Source organism: Chelonia mydas, chromosome 13, assembly GCF_015237465.2.
Source record: "Chelonia mydas isolate rCheMyd1 chromosome 13, rCheMyd1.pri.v2, whole genome shotgun sequence".
NCBI classification, from domain to species: domain Eukaryota; kingdom Metazoa; phylum Chordata; order Testudines; family Cheloniidae; genus Chelonia; species Chelonia mydas.
In genome coordinates this window covers 40,847,107-40,863,134 of record NC_051253.2, presented here as the reverse complement: position 1 = coordinate 40,863,134, position 16,028 = coordinate 40,847,107, and the positions used below count along the sequence as shown (strand labels likewise).

Below are 16,028 nucleotides of genomic sequence, written 5' to 3'. Positions count from 1 at the left end.
AGGGAGTCCTGGCACACAAAGCTCCTCTTTTGTAAGCCACTGGCCCCAATTCCCTTCTGAGATCTGGGATAGAACCCAGGAGTCCTGACTCCCAGATTCTCAAACACTCTACACTCTGCTCTCTTCATAGATTTGGATAAGGAACCCAGGACTCCTGTCTCCAAGTCCCCACTTAGATCCCACTCTCCTCCTGGATCTTTAAAAATAAGCCTGGATTCCTGACTCCAAGCTCCCCTGCTCTAACCCACTAGACAACACTCTCTTTCCAAAAGTGAAAATAGAACACAGGAGACTCCAGCCCCCCACCCCTTCTCTAATCACTGACCTCTCTGACTTCCCTTTAAATTTATTTCCTGAGCTGCACAGATGCTTCCCCTAAAGAACAGAAGGGGGAGGAGAGATGTAGGGACAAAATAACCACTGGGTTGTTTTTATATCTGTCACTGAAGCATGTAAGTATACGTCATGCAAATCAGCCATTTGGCTTTCTCCTTTAAATAAGAAACCCCCAGAGCAGTGGTTCTCAAACTTTTGTTCTGGTGACCCCTTTCGCACAGCAAGCCTCTGAGTGCGAACCCCTTTAAAATTGAAAACACATTTTTATATATTTAACACCATTATAAATGCTGGAGCCGAAGTGGGGTTTGGGGTGAAGGCTGACAAGCTGGCGACCCCCCATGTAATAACCTCACAACCCCCTGACGGGTCCTGACTCCCAGTTTGAGAACCTATGCCCCAGAGGTTTTTGTCCATCTGAATCTTGAATGGACGGGGGCATTCTTGTTAAATCTTCCCATAAAAGAAGGATGAAAGCACTGATCATTTCCCTTGGCCTACTCATCCTGTGGCCATGTGAGTTTTGATAGGAGGCAGTGGGACATAATTATTTGTCTTACACCATCTTTTTGTGTGACGGATTCCTTCTTTCTTGTGTGTGGTTGCTTGTGCTTTGAATTCTCCTCCCCTTTTCTTCCCAGGTGTCCTTTCGCAGGTGCAATTGAGACAGCCATGGAAAGCTGATTCTGAAACCCTCAGGGTCACTCCGGCTGACCTGTGAAGTGACTGGTGTCCCCATCACTGATTCTTATGGCTGGGGATATGTCTGTCGGACTCGACAGAGCCCGCTGGAATGGATTGGACACACCCTTCCCCATCATTCCAAAACCGATTACTCATATCTAGGGACACGTCCAGAAATTAGTATTATCTCTTGTTGAATGCACTGACCACTGAAGGCACCACCATTTATTATTATGCTGCAAATAAATACTGTGGCCTCTCTGGTGCAGTAATACGTGGTGGTGTCTGCAGCTCCCAGGGAGGCCAGCTGCAGGGAGAACCGGTTCTTGGAGGAATCAGGGGAGATGGTGATTCGACTCTGGAAGGATGAGCCGTAGTTTGTGTACCAGGTGGAACTGCAATAATATCTCCGTCCCAGCCACTCCAGCCCTTTCCCGGGAGGCTGCCGGACCCAGTGCCAGCCGTGACCACTAGTGATGGACTGACCCGAGTCAGTGCAGGTCAGCGTGAGGGTCTCTCTGGGCTTCACCGCTCCAGGGCCAGATTGGACCAGCTGGATCCAGGCATGGACACCTGCAAAAGGAGGGAATTTCAGGAATTATAATGACTGGTTTCAGAGTAACAGCTGTGTTAGTCTGTATTCGCAAAAAGAAAAGGAGTACTTGTGGCACCTTAGAGACTAACCAATTTATTTGAGCATAAGCTTTCGTGAGCTACAGCTCACTTCATCAGATGTATGCTGTGGAAAATACAGAAGATGTTCTTATACATACAAACCATGAAAAAATGGGCGTTTACCACTACAAAAGGTTTTCTCTCCCCCCACCCCACTCTCCTGCTGGTAATAGCTTATCTAAAGTGACCACTCTCCTTACAATGTGTATGATAATCAAGGTGGGCCATTTCCGGCACAAATCCAGGGTTTAACAAGAACATCTTAGGAAGGGGGGGGGGGATTATAATGCTGTTCCGAGGACTGACCGGGGACTCCCCCTGTTCTGCTGAAGTCAAAGGGCATTTCTCCCTCCAGTACAAGAGAAGCAGGATTTTTCCTATCTGCCTCGCACAGACACTCACCAGAATGGGTGGCTAAGAGGAAAAGGAAGGTGAAGAAAGAGTCCATGATGGTCTGAATTAATGAACAGATTCCCCAGTATCCGGGACTGGGCAGTTCAGTGTTTGGGGAGAGACTGAGGCGCCTGGAAACAGGAGTTTGTATTTAAACAGGAACCCCCCGGCAATGTTCCCTCTAATTTTTGACAGGCCCTGTGCGCAAAAAATTTCTTCTGTGCAAATGTTTGTGTGCGTGGTGTTTTGCCGTGTGCTCGGGGTTTAGGATTTGTGTGCATGAACACAGCTTAGAGGGAATAGTACCCCCTGGGTAGGGATTTGCATGCAGGTTTCACCCAGCAGGGATGGGAGATGAAAGGGGCCCGCAGGAAGCTGGTTCGAGGCTAAATGGGGGAAACAAATTGAGGTGCTGCAGCTGCTGCCCTGGGGGAACAGGGGAGAATTGACTGGCTGATAGATTAGGTCTGGTGTCAGGTGGAGGGAGGATGGGAGAGTTTATCTCCCTTGGGCCTGGCCATTGTCATCAGTCAAAACTCAGGATTTGATCTGTCTGGGAGATGAGGCTTTCAGATCAGCTTCAGAGGCAGAAAATAAAGACGTTTATTCAGGGGAACTTGGAAATAACCTTAAATATGGTTAATTTAGGGCTGGCTTCTGCTCCCAATGAAATCACTGATGAAACTGCCAGGGTCCAGTCCTGCCCACAGTGACAGGGATTACAAGGATCTAAAATAATCCCACAGATATCAGTGATGTTGTGCTGGATTTGTACCAGTGTAAATGAGAGTGGAATCTCGTTTTCACTGACGAGATAACAGCAGGATTGGACCAGATGGAGAACTGGTCTGATTCCAGTAGAGCTGGGTGGGAAAATGGGTTGTCCCTCTCCCAGAAAGCTATGACTTTTCTTCAAGAAAAGAAAAGACAAGACTCTGACAAGTAAACATTTTCAATTATCACCAACCTTAAAATTATTTTTTGGCCAAAACCCAACATTTTTGCAGCCAAACACCCTGCCCGGTTACACAGCCCTGAGAGAGCCACTGAACAAAGGAGCTAAAGAGCTCGAGTGGTTTCAGCTCCTTTTCAAGGGTGATATGGGAGTGTCTGATCTTTATGCAAATCTGACAGTCACGGTCTCCGTTTAAATAGCAGCTCCTGGGTTCTCACGGGACCCGCCTGCCCAGGGGCTAAAGTGAATTTCATTCTTTGCCCTTTTTTCTCACCTTTTCAGGAAGATGGAAAAGGCGTTGTCACTTCTGGTTTTACTCGCTCTCTCGCCCTGTAAGTCAGGAGGAGAAATCCGGGGGGAAATGATCAAACCCTGAGGAAGAGCGGTCAGGATTTAACTGAAACATTTCCTGTCTTTGCAGGTGCCCGGTCCCAAATCCAGCTGGCCCAGTCCGGGCCGGGCGTGGTGAAGCCTGGAGAGACCCTCACACAGACCTGCACCGTGTCTGGTTACACCATTTCTTCTGGCTACGGCTGGGGCTGGATCCGGCAGGCTCCTGGGAAAGGCTTAGAATATATGGGGTATATATACGGACCTAGCCAGGGCACCAGCTATGCCCCGGCTTTCCAGAGCCGAATCACCATCGCCATAGATTCCTCCAAGAACCAGTTCTCCCTGCAGCTCCGCTCGCTGACAGCTGCAGACACCGGCACCTATTACTGCGCCAGAGACACGGTGACACGGAGCAGAGCAGGACCCATACAGAAAGGGGAAGCGGTTTCTGTACAGACATGCAGGGCATTTAATGCTGTCATTTTCTCTTGAGAGACAGAGGCACGAATTGAGAAGGAGAGAGAATGGCTAGGAATCAGGACTTCATAAAGTTCACACAAGGAAATGATACTCTAATATTACATAAGAACATAAGAACAGCCGTACTGGGTCAGACCAAAGGGCCATCTAGCCCAGTATCCTGTCTGCCGACAGTGGCCAATGCCAGGTGCCCCAGAGGCAGTGAACCCAACAGGTCATGATCAAGTGCTGAAAACAATGCCATTTTTCATTGCAGGACTATGGTTTAAACAAGGAAATCACTGGCAAAGCCCAACTCTCACCGTGTTCTCTCGTCCCCAGCTGCTTCCCCACCCCAGTTTACAACACTCACTAGATGGACTCTACATGAATCCAGGATGGGGGGTTATCAGGGATCTGGAACAGCTGCATCTGTGGCCAGATTAATAAAACTGGGACTTTTCAGCTTGGAAAAGAGACAGCTAGGGGGGGATGTGACAGAGGTCTATATAACCCTGACTGCTGTGGAGAAAGTGAATAAGGAAGTGTTATTTACTCCTTCCCATAACAGAAGAACCAGGGGTCACAAAATCAAACTAATAGGCAGCAGGTTTAAAACAAACTAAGGAAGTATTTATTCACACAGCGCACAGTCAATCTGTGGAACTCTTTGTCAGAGGATGTTGTGAAGGCCAAGACAATAACAGGGTTGAAAAAAGAACTAGATGAATTCATGGAGGACAGGTCCATCGGTGGCTATTAGCCAGGATTGGCAGGGACGGTGTCCCCAGCCTTTGCTTGCCAGAAGCTAGGAATGGGTGACAGGGGATGGATCACTTGATGATGACTTGTTCTGTTCATTCCCTCTGGGGCACCTGGCATTGGCCACTGTCAGAAGACAGGACACTGGGCTAGATGGAGATTTGGTCTGACCCAGTCTGGCTGTTCTTGTGTTCTTATGTTCTTAAGAAGCCTGGAGGATTTAGGAACCAGAATCTCACTGGATTTCACTGGCAGCTGGAGGCTTAGCCCCCTACCTGTCTCTGTTCTTCTCTGTCCCTTGTTGCTGGAGTGTGTCAGCAACTCACAACCATTCCTGGATTTCACCCTCTCACTCTGCACGTGAAGCAAGGAAGTCTCATTAACCCCATTTTACAGACGAGGAACTGAGGCCCAGAGTCACAAAAGCAGAGATTATCCAACCCGCCTAGGGAATTTGGGCACCCACCACCCACCAACACGAGTGGGAATTGTGCACACAGGGCCCCCAGGCAGATTTACCCAAAGGCAACAAGGAGCGAGTGCATGATTTTGGGACTGACCCTGCAACTCCTATCCTCTGTCCTAGGGCCCCAGGCGAATCACCAGACCAATACACAGCTGAGCATGCGGTCTCTGTTGGGTGGAAAGGGGACCCCTGTCCAAAGGGAACATCGCCATGTTCTGAGTGCTCACCCCCCTGCTAGCTCTTATAGCCACCCCGGGGAACCCGCATGCAAATCCCTGACCTGGGGGTTCCTGTTTAAATACAAACCACTTGTTCTAGGAGCCTCAGTCTCTCCCCAGACACGGAACGGCCCAGTCCTGCCCACTGGGGAGTGTCTCCATTAGGCATCACAATGACACTGTCATGGCTCTGCTCCCTTTCCCTACTCACCACCCCATCAGGTGAGTGTTTCATGGGACCCTGAGAAACACTGAGGTGGGGAATGCACCGGTTCCAAGAGAGTCAGCTCTGCTTTCTCCTTCCCCCAAGGTGTCCTTTCTCAGGTGTAGCTGGTCCAGACAGGCCAGGGAGCAGTGAAGCCCGGAGACTCCGTCACAATGACCTGCGCTTTCTCGGGTTACTCCATCGCTAGCGGTTCCGGCTGGCACTGGGTCCGGCAGCCTCCTGGGAAAGGTTTGGAATGGCTGGGACTGGGATATTACAGCGGTTCCACAAGGAACACGAACTGAGGCTCATCCTTCCAGAGCCGAATCACCATCTCCACAGATTCCTGGAAGAACCAGGTCTCCCTGCAGCTCCACTCGCTGACAGCCGCAGACCCCGCTGCCTGTTACTGAGCCAGGGAGACAGTGACACAGAGCAAAGCAGGGAGCCACAGGAAAGGGGGAAGCGGAACCTGCACCGACATTCAGGCCTCTACAACACATCCAATGAAGTGAGCTGTAGCTCACGAAAGCTTATGCTCAAATAAATTGGTTAGTCTCTAAGGTGCCACAAGTCCTCCTGTTCTTTTTGCAGATACAGACTAACACGGCTGCTACTCTGAAACCTACAACGCCTTTATTGATCTGTCTAGAAAAGCAGGAGACCCACCTTTCCGGTAGATGGCAGTAAAGGGACAGCCTCTGTTTTCACTTGCAGGGGGTGAAAATTCATGAGGACAGAGGAAGAAACCAGTGAAGAGTGAGCGCTCCATCAAAACGTGTCTGCACACAGGTAATTAACTGAATTAACTACTGACTGTTCATTCCGGACCATGTAAATTCTGCCTCTGGACGTCCTCATCCCATCCTTCCGCTAAAAGCAAACAGGACTAGCCTGGGGGCAACACACGCACCACGATATTGTATCCCTGCAGGAAAGAGTTTGGCCTTACACAGTCAAAGTTCACAGGGATTTAGTCACACTAAAATAAATTTAAAAGTTCTCTGCCATGGTTTCCCCGTTGGCAGCCACATTCATCCACACACCAAACCCAGTGTCATTCCCTCCAACACACCCAGAAAGGGTACATGCTCCAGTACCGCCCCTGAAAGCAAGGCTCATTCACTCCAATCACACACACACACACACACACACCCTTGTCTGGAGTCTCTATTCCCTTTCCAGCTGGGGATATTTATTGACTTCCCAGCCATTATTTTTTTCTCTTTCCCTCTCCCTTTCTATCGATGTCTGTTAATAATGCCCACTCCACTACCATCCTATCTGAGTATTTTACAATCTGTAACATACCCCCACAACACTTCTAGGAGATCGGTTAGTCCATTTTGGGAACTGAGGCCTGGAAATCTTATGATCGTGTACTGTTCTCTCTGGTAATTTTATGGCTTCCATCACCGCAGTATCTGACCTCACAATCTTATTAATATATTTCTCCTGACCACATACCTATGAGGCGGGGGTTGCTGTTATTCCCATTTGACAGAGGGTGAACTGAGACCCAGCCAGACAAAGTGACTTGCTCAGGGACACACAGAGAGTGTGTGGCAGAGAAGGAAAAAGAAGTGAGGGCCTTGTCTACACAGCACTTCCAAGTTGGAGCGCATTAAATCAGCCCTGGGCTCTATAACTCCCCAGGTGTCCACACTAGCAAGGCACCTAGAGGGCCTGGTCTCTGCAGCTGGAGCGCCCCTAGTAATCCACCTCCATGAGAAGCATAGAGCTTGCTGCACCCAGGCTGAAGCACCGGGGTGTCGGTGTGGACAACGTGTTGCATTACTACATTGTGATTGGCCTCCAGAAACGTCCCATAATCCCTTGAAGTCAAATGACCACTCTGGTCATCCTCTGGAACTTGGCCGCAGGCATGGGGTTATCCCCTTTCAAAGCTCCGTGTCTGGCAGCCGGCTGCTTCTCTGCCCTGGGACACAAAGCAGCAAGATAGCCTGATGACACTCTGCCCCCAAAACACAATGTCTGTCCCCCCAAATACACACAACACATTCCCTGTCACACTCACCTCCCACCCCATCCCCCATTTGAAACGCAGCTGGCAATCTCTTAGGATGCCCATGGAACAATGGGATCGGGAATCCTGCATCGCGTGACGCTGTGCCTGCCCCGTTAGGCACTGCAAACCCTTTCCAGTGCAGGCTGCATCCACTTGCTCACTGGGGTGGCTACCACAATGCACGGCTCTCTGTGGCGTTGCAAGAGCTGCTAATGTAGACATGCTCCACCGTCACAAGGAGCAAGTGTGACCACACAGCAGCAGCGCTTTCCCTGCAGCGCTCTACCTCTGTATAGACATAGCCAAGGACTGTAATGCGGAGTGTATTCCCGCAGGCGGGTGGAAAGGACCAGACACATCACATAAATGATCCATTATGCAGCCATCACTAGGGGCGCCACAGCGAAGGTTACACCAGGGACTTGGTTCGAAGCTGAATAATGAGTCTGGGCTAAAGCCCCCATACAGTCAGTTCAGCTGCAAAACTGGTGTGTCAGTTCAGGGGCTGGGATGCAGATCGTGGTGCCAATTCGAGATTATTTCACATAGCGATTCCCGGCATAAACCGCTGCCCCCAGCCAAAGTGCCCCATCTCCAGCGCTGGCATGAAAGATCTCTGAGCCTATTTAAAGTTGTACAAACCCTTCTGCCAACGTGTTGTCATGGAGAAGAAGAGCAGTGGCTAAAGCCCACCACAAACTGAGCCCCTTGTCCTGGGAAATATTAGAGTGAGAGTCTAGGGGATCTGAACCTCCAGTTCCCCCTTAATAACGTAACAGAGCGAGCTAACTGCCCACCTAGCTCCGGTACTTGTTCGTCCCATCAACAATCAATAACGAACAAGCAACCATCAATAATCCAAACCTGCTGAGTCTGGGACACATCGGGGAAAGTGTCTGGGGCTTTGAAACAGGGAAAGGTGCTAAATAACTGACGTTCCTGGCCCCAGAATTCGAGCTCTTCAGGCCCTCCTTTGTTTACACGAATCAGTGGACACCAGAAACTGATGGGGGGGGGGGGGGGGGGGGAAGAGGGGAGGTGAGAGTTTAAATTCCATTAATTATGGGTGTTTGCACTTTCCTCTTCTTCAGTCCACTAGCCAAGCATTTATCTGTCTCTGTGTGTCTTTGTCTAACTCACTGCCTCTGTCTGTCTAGTGTGGACACAGAGGCAGAGCCCCGCCCGGCCTTTTTATCGGCTCGCTCTCTCTCTCCTTCCTGGGGCGCTGCCACGTTATGCAAATCCCCGCTCCGGGCTCTGGGTTGAAGTAGCGGCCCCGGGGCGCTCAGACCCGCCGTGTCCCCCAGGCGCTGAGCTGCCCCTTGCGAGCGCTTTGTTGTCCCCGCCTAGCGCACAATGAACTCTCTGCTCCTGCCCCTGCTCCTCCTGGCTCTGGCCCCGGGTGAGTGGCTGCGGGAGGCTGCGGGAGGCCGCCCTGATTTGGGGGGAAGGTGAGTTTGAATCTGACCGATCCCTGCTTTTCCCAGGTGTCCTGTCCCAGCTCCGGCTCCAGGAGTCCGGCCCGGGGGTGGTGAAGCCCGGAGAGACCCTCACACTCACCTGCACTGTCACCGGGGGCACCGTCACCAGCAGCTACGGGTGGAACTGGATACGCCAGGCTCCGGGCCAAGGGCTGGAGTGGATGGGATACTGGAGCGGGAGCACAAGCTACAACCCGTCTCTCCAAGGCCGAATCACCATCACCGTGGATTCTTCCAACACCAAGTATTATCTGCGGCTGGGCTCGCTGACAGCTGCAGACACCGGCACCTATTACTGCGCCAGAGGCTACACAGTGACCCGGAGCAAAGCAGGGACCCGTACAAAAAGGGGAAGCGGATTCAAAGCAGAGCAGAGAGGCCGGTTCAGCAGGGAGTGCTGAGTGCAGACCCGTCCCCTGCACACACACGGACCCTGGCAGGTTTCAGTCCCTCCGGCAGGGAGCAGCAGGAACACACCCACCCACCTACACACAGAAGATATGTGAATGTGAGACCCCTGCTTAGAAATCCCTATTCCCCAGGACATAAAATCACACAACCCTAGGACTGGAAGGGACCTGGAGAGGTCATCTAGTCCAGACATCAGCACTCATGGCAGAACTAAGTATTATCTAGACCATCCCTGACAGGTATTTTTTTAACCTGCTCTTAAAAACCTCCAATGATGGAGACTCGACAACCTCCCTGGGCAGTTTATTCCAGTGCCCAACCACCCTGACAGCTGGGAAGTTTTTTCCTAATGTCCAACCTATACCGCCCTTCGCGCACCAGAAAACAAGACAAGATTTCTCTCAGATGTTGCTGAATTATCTCATTCTTAATCTAATGAGATGATGTCTTTACAATATATTGAAATAACTGTGTAACTATTGACAGAGAGTGAGAAAAAAGATGAAAGAAAATGTAGTGTAATACAAATAGAGGAAAATCTGTGTGTGTGTTTCCCGTTTTCCCGATCACATTGGCTGACGTTCTCCCAGCAGAATTTTTAGCCACACACACTGCAGCTCCTCTTCCAGTGGGTAAATCGGCACCAAAGAGTCGAGACTTCTGTGTTGTCATCAAATCTCTCACACATTTACGTAGAGAGCAGGAGCTGTAACCCCACTCGCTGCTTCTCCCCTATGCATACAGCCCCCCCCCCCCCCCGCCAGCCCCTTTCATCTCCCATCCCCGCTGCGTGACACCCGCATACAAATCCCTGCCCCGGGGTTCCTGTTTAAATACAAACCCCTGGTTCTAGGAGCCTCAGTCTCTCCCCAGACACAGAACTGCCCGGTCCTGCCCGCTGGGGAGTTTCCCTCACTGCATGAAACCGAGAATGAAATCTCTGTTGCTTTTCCTTTCCCTGTTCTCTGCCCACAGCTGTGAATGTCTCTGGGAGAGGAGGGACATTAGGGACCGATCATTAGATTCGTTCTGTGATTCATTCATTCCTCTCTTTGTTTCCCTTTCCCCAGGTGTCCTCTCCCCGGTGCAGCTGGTCCAGTCCGGCCCGTGCGCGGTGAAGCCGGGAGCGACCCTCAGTGTCACCTGTAGAGTCTCTGATGTCTCCGTCAGCAGCTACTATTGGAGCTGGGTCCGGCAGCCCCGTGGGAAAGGGCTGGAGTGGATGGGGCGCATCCGGGATACTGCTAACGGGGGACCACAGACAACTCGGCTCTCACACCTCGTGTCACCATCACCAGGGACACTTCGAAAGACGAAATTTGTCTCCAGCTCCGCTCGCTGACAGCTGCAGACACCGGGACCTATTACTGTGCCCGACACACGGTGACAGGGAGCCGAGCCGGGCCTGGCAGAAAAAGGGGAAGCGGATTTCTAAATAGTCAGCCGACCTGAACACTCAATTCATGCTCTAGTCTAGGGGGTGAGACAGGCAGGGCATTGCCGACAGTGGGGTCTCAGCTACCACCTCCGTTACTCGCCTACATCCCAGGCCCTGACACCGAGGAGTTTTAGACACTCCTCTTCCTCCTGTTTCGCACTGAAATGTACACCCAGGGATTCACCGAGGCGGGGGTGATGGTTTGGGCTACCTCGTATTTTGGGCATTTCACTGATACCATTTCGGGACCGATCTCCAGAAGATACTCAGCACCTGCACCTCTCCTGGGCCTCAGCTGGAGCCTCGGGCGGGTGTCACCCCTGGGAAGCAGACCCTCTGTGTCTCAGGCTGGTCCCCAAATATCGAGACTCCCAAATTCAGAAACCACTTCAGGACATGTTGCCCCAAAGGAGTACATTTCACCCTCACTCAGCACACACTGAGCTCTACCTGAAATCAAGGGGAGCTGCAGGTGCCAAATACCTCCGAAAATCAGCCCCGAACGAAAATGTGTCTGAGAAAAAAGATGCTTGAAGGTAAAGGAGCCGGACTCGGTTTTCAAAAGACTTCGGGTTCCATTCTTGTGTCCGCCAGAGACTTGTTACAGCGTCCTTGAGTAAGTCATCTGATCTGTCTCAACTGCTACACAAATAGGGACTTGTCGTTACAGTGTGTACGGCAACACCCATTGCTTCGTGTTCTCTATGTATATAAATCTCCCCACTGTATTTTCCACTGAATGCATCTGATGAAGTGAGCTGTAGCTCAAGAAAGCTTATGCTCAAATAAATTTGTTAGTCTCTAAGGTGCCACAAGTCCTCCTTTTCTTATTGCGGTCTATGTAGCCCTCAGCTCCATGGTCTTGGTTGGAGACTGAAACGTCTTCTCTAAAATTAACAATAAGATCTCATTCATAAGTCACTGGGGGGAAAGGTGTGGGTAGACAAATTACCCCAAGGAACAGGATTTGATCTGGAAAAGAACCAGCACTGTCAGTGTGTAGCACAATAAAATAAAATTTATTTAGTATACTGTTTCAACAGTACCTTGCACCAGTTATGTTTAAAAAAAAACTATAGAGGCTGAATGAAGATAAATGTTGGAGAACTTGTGGTGAAAGAGGAGTTTTCTTGCATATATGTAGACATGTCCAGTCACTACTGCTTATAGAATTGCAATCCATAAGCAGATATCACCAATTTTTGGATATTCGTTACCAAATGATCCTCTAGAAGGTAAGGAATGATGTCCCTAGCCTCTGCTCGTCAGAGGGTGGAGATGGATGGCAGGAGAGAGATCATTTGATCATTACCTGTTAGGTTCCCTCCCTCTGGGGCACCTGGCATTGGCCACTGTGGGTAGACAGGATATTGGGCTGGATGGACCTTTGGTCTGACCCAGTATGGCCGCTCTTATGTTCTTATGAAATTCTCCTGCAGCTTCCAAGTGGAAATGATTGCAACAAACGATATAAAGAATTAATCTCTCATCTTCTGGTAGCAGGTTGGCTATTGGTAGCCTCTCATTGGAAAAAGAAAAACTGCCCAACCATTGAGTAACGGTTCAAAAAAGATGCGAGGCTCAGGATTCGGTGATGGAGAAATTAACACACCATTTACCTAGACAGCAAACTAAATGGAGGACAGGTACATATTTAGATATCTGAATACTTTTTATTCAGTACTTAAAGTACATTCACCTGCAAAAACAAAACAAAACAAAACAAAAACAAGGACACGTCATTTTTTTTAACATTAACTTTCGATAGACATACCTGGGCTTTTAAACATGTGCACATAGAAATTTCACTCAATTTAATAAAATCACTAGAAGTGACAGGTGGTGTAATTATATTCGCTCGGTAATGTGGTAACACCCTCGTAAATTGAAAGATCTGACGGCTGCATTCCTGTGGAATCTGTGTAATGTCTCTTCACTCAAAAGCCAACTGTTGCAATGGCTGCTTTGCTTTTGAGGTTTAGGCGGCAGGGATTTGTAAACTGCTTAAAACTGCTGAAATAAAGAGTTTGTAAGAAAATAAGATTTCACTGCTATGATGCCACCGGGGGCCCACACATTTTACAACTACTAGGTGAGGTGGGAAGTCCATGTTTAACTTGGACTCCCCAGTTCACCAGACAGCACGCCCAAGAGATACAGGCCTTGCAAATAGTTTATCCAACTAATTCTGGGCACAGCGGGTTCGCTGAGTCCCAGCCCAGGGCCCTCTCCTCCTTCTTGCTACCCTCACACAGCCTCCTCCTGTCATTACATGTGCGCTGAGCTGAGGGCACGGTCTCTCTGGGGTGCAAAGGGGAACCCGTCCCTGAGAGGACATCGCCATGTACTGAGCGCTCACCCGCGTCATCTGTTATACCCGCCCTGGGGAACCCGCATGCAAATCCCTGCCCCTGGGGGTCCTGTTTAAATCCAAACCCCCTGGTTCTAGGAGCCGCAGTCTCTCCCCAGACACAGAATTGCCTGGTCATGCCCACTGGGAATTCCCCTCATTGCATGAAAATGAGAATGAAATATCTGTTGCTTTTCCTTTCCCTGTTCTCCGCCCCCAGCTGTGAGTGTCTACGGGCCAATGGGAAAAATAGGGGCAGATCCATAGATTCGTTCAGTGAATAATTCAATCTTCTCTTTGTTTCCCTTTCCCCAGGTGTCCTCTCCCAGGTGCAGCTGGTCCAGTCCGGCCCAGGAGCGGTGGAGCCCGGAGAGACCCTGCGTATCACCTGTAAAGTTTCTGGTGTCTCTGTCAGTGACTACCATTGGAGCTGGGTCCGGCAGCCGCCTGGGAAAGGGCTTCAGTGGATGGGGCTTATCCGGAGCTCTGCAGCAGGCGGGACCACAGAGTATAACTCGGTTTTCAAACCTCGTGTCACCATCACCAGGGACACCTCGAAGGACGAAGTTTATCTCCAGCTCCGCTCCCTGACAGCCACAGACACCGCCACCTATTACTGTGCTCGATACACGGTGACACAGAGCAAAACAGGGCCTGGCACAAAAAGGGAAGCAGATTTCTAAACAGTCATCCAACTTTAGGATTCATTTTGTGCTCCAGGGCAGGGGTCTCAAACTCAAATGAGGAGCAGGGTCGCATGAGGACTAGTACGTTAGCCCGAGGGCTGCACCATTGACCACCCACTCCAACCCCTGCCCCCTGCCCTGCCCCGCCACCACTCCACCCCTTCTGTGAGGCCTCACCCCTGCCCCGCCTCTTCCCACCCCTTCCCTGCCCCCATTCCAACCCCTTCCCTGAAATCCCCACCCCAACTCTGCCCCCTCCCTGCCCCCAGGGGCTGCAGGAGGGGTGCAGGGTGCGGCAGGCAGCTCAGGGCAGGGGGTTGGGGTGCAGGAAGGGTGAGGGGTACGGCAGGGGGCTCAGAGCAGGGGGTTCCTCTGCAGGAGGGGTTAGGGTGGCGGTCCGGCCCTGCGCGCACCGGGGGCAGGGCAGGCTCCCTGTCTGCCTGCCCTGCCCCCGCGCCAGACCGGGAAGCGGCCGGGACCTGGGGGATGGGGTGCATAGGGGTCTGTGTGTTGCCCTGGCCGCTCCTCGGGGTACCTCCCCCGAAGCTCCCATTGGCCGGGAACGGGAAACTGCGGCCAATGGGAGCTTAGGGGGAGGTACCTGGCGGAGCGGCTAGGGCAATACACAGACCCCTGCCCGCCCCCCCTCCACCCCATGTCCTGGCCGCTTCCGGGAGCAGCGTGGGGACAGGGAGGGCAGGCAGACAGACAGGGAGCCTGCCCTGCCCCCGGTGCGCGCAGTGCCGGAGCCGCTCTAGGTAAATGCTGCAGGGGGGGCCACAGAAAATAACCCCGCGGCGGCCTGTTTGAGACCCCTGCTCTCGGGGATGAGACACACAGGCTATTGCCACCTCCAATTCTCCTCTATATTCCACCTCCTCTCAGCCCCTCCCACCAAGGAATTTCAAACACTCCGTTTCCTTGTGCTGCACCCAGGGATTCAGGGAGGGAGGACCGATGGTTTGGGCTACCTCATTTTTGGACACTTTAGCCCGAGACACTCTGGGTGTAATCTCTGGAAGATGCTCAATACTTGAATCTCTCACGGGCCTCGGTTGGAGCTGTGGGCGGGTGTCACCCCTGAGAACCAGGTTCGTCGTGTCTCGAATTGGGACACAAAGAGGGAGATTCCCAAACTCACCAGAAGCCTCTTTTAGCAAATGTGGTGGAAAGGGAACAAATGTCAGACTCCCCCAAGCACACCCCAGCTGAGGTCAATGGAAGCTGCAGGTGCCCAACGCCTCTGAATATCAGTCCCCAAATTTCAATTTTTCGCTAGAGGAAGGGCGGTTTTACCTTAAAGGTGCTGGGCTCGGTTTAAGAAGATTTGGGTTCAATTCTCATCTCTGCCTGAGGCTCCCTGAGTGACCTTGGGGGATTTACTTCATCTTTCCCTCTGCCTCAGTTCCCCTTCTGTACAACTAGGGACTTCCCTGGTTTGATCGAAAGCTCTTTGAGCAGGAACTTTCTCTCACTGTGAGTCTCTACAGCGCCCAGCACCGTGGGGCATGATCTTGGGTGATGCCTGTAATGGCTTTAGTAAAATTAATAGTAAAATCCCATTGCTAGGATTACATCAGAAGCCCATATATTTGATAGCTAGGTCAGCTTGCGAGGTCATTGTTTAATGTTAATATAGAAATAAGCAACAGGGCACCATCCCTAGTCCTGTCACCAGTAGGATGACCAGACAGCAAGTGTGAAAAATCGGGACAGGGATGGGGGTAATAGGCACCTATATAAGACAAAGCCCCAAATATCAGGACTGTCCTTATAAAATTGGGACACCTGGCCACCCTAGTACCCAGTGGTTTTCCACTCACCCACCGCACTACAGTAGGGCTGGTCTAGGGAGCTCTTGCTGCTCTGGGGGGAAACAAGGGGCGGGGACAGGCAGGGAAACCGGCGCTCTTCGCGGAGAGGACTCTGGAGCTCATGGCTAGAAGTTGTGTCTGAAGCGCTAGGGGCAAACTGAGGAATTTCCCCTTCCCACCCCGACTTCTCATTCCGACCTCCGGGCAGCACTGACCCCGCCCTTCCATCAGCAGCAGCTGCAGCTTTGGGTCTCACCAGAAGGGTGCGCTGTGCCCGAGCAGAACGGAGTCCCACCGACCCCAACCCAAGGCGATGAAAGCCCGGAGGGGCCC

At 51.4% G+C, this 16,028-nt stretch overlaps 2 protein-coding genes, 1 long non-coding RNA gene and 3 gene segments (V, D, J or C); 5 read left to right on the top strand and 1 right to left on the bottom strand.

Annotated features, from left to right (window-relative positions):
- LOC102940154 (immunoglobulin epsilon heavy chain-like) overlaps positions 1-16,028 on the top strand; it is a 1,331,510-nt gene that overhangs the window by 570,269 nt on the left and 745,213 nt on the right. The gene's annotated exons all lie outside the window — the stretch shown is intronic.
- LOC119563587 overlaps positions 1-16,028 on the top strand; it is a 797,667-nt gene that overhangs the window by 56,458 nt on the left and 725,181 nt on the right.
- The window catches only part of LOC119568011, a 937,337-nt gene that overhangs the window by 558,193 nt on the left and 363,116 nt on the right, over positions 1-16,028 (top strand).
- Positions 1-16,028, top strand: part of LOC102948108 — an 883,083-nt gene that overhangs the window by 529,447 nt on the left and 337,608 nt on the right. Inside the window, exon 4 of one of the 2 annotated variants that reach the window (XM_043526999.1) lies at positions 13,611-13,620. The exons of the other annotated variant lie outside the window; for it this stretch is intronic. Within the exon in view, the coding sequence (XP_043382934.1) occupies positions 13,611-13,620 (10 nt within the window). The remainder of the gene's footprint in view (positions 1-13,610; positions 13,621-16,028) is intronic. 2 annotated transcript variants of the gene reach the window in all.
- Positions 1-16,028, bottom strand: part of LOC122462699 — a 480,831-nt gene that overhangs the window by 176,273 nt on the left and 288,530 nt on the right. The window lies entirely within an intron of this gene.
- On the top strand, positions 8,764-11,644 carry LOC119567837. The segment is given in 2 exon segments: positions 8,764-8,917; positions 9,003-11,644. Coding segments are annotated over 2 exon segments (441 nt in total).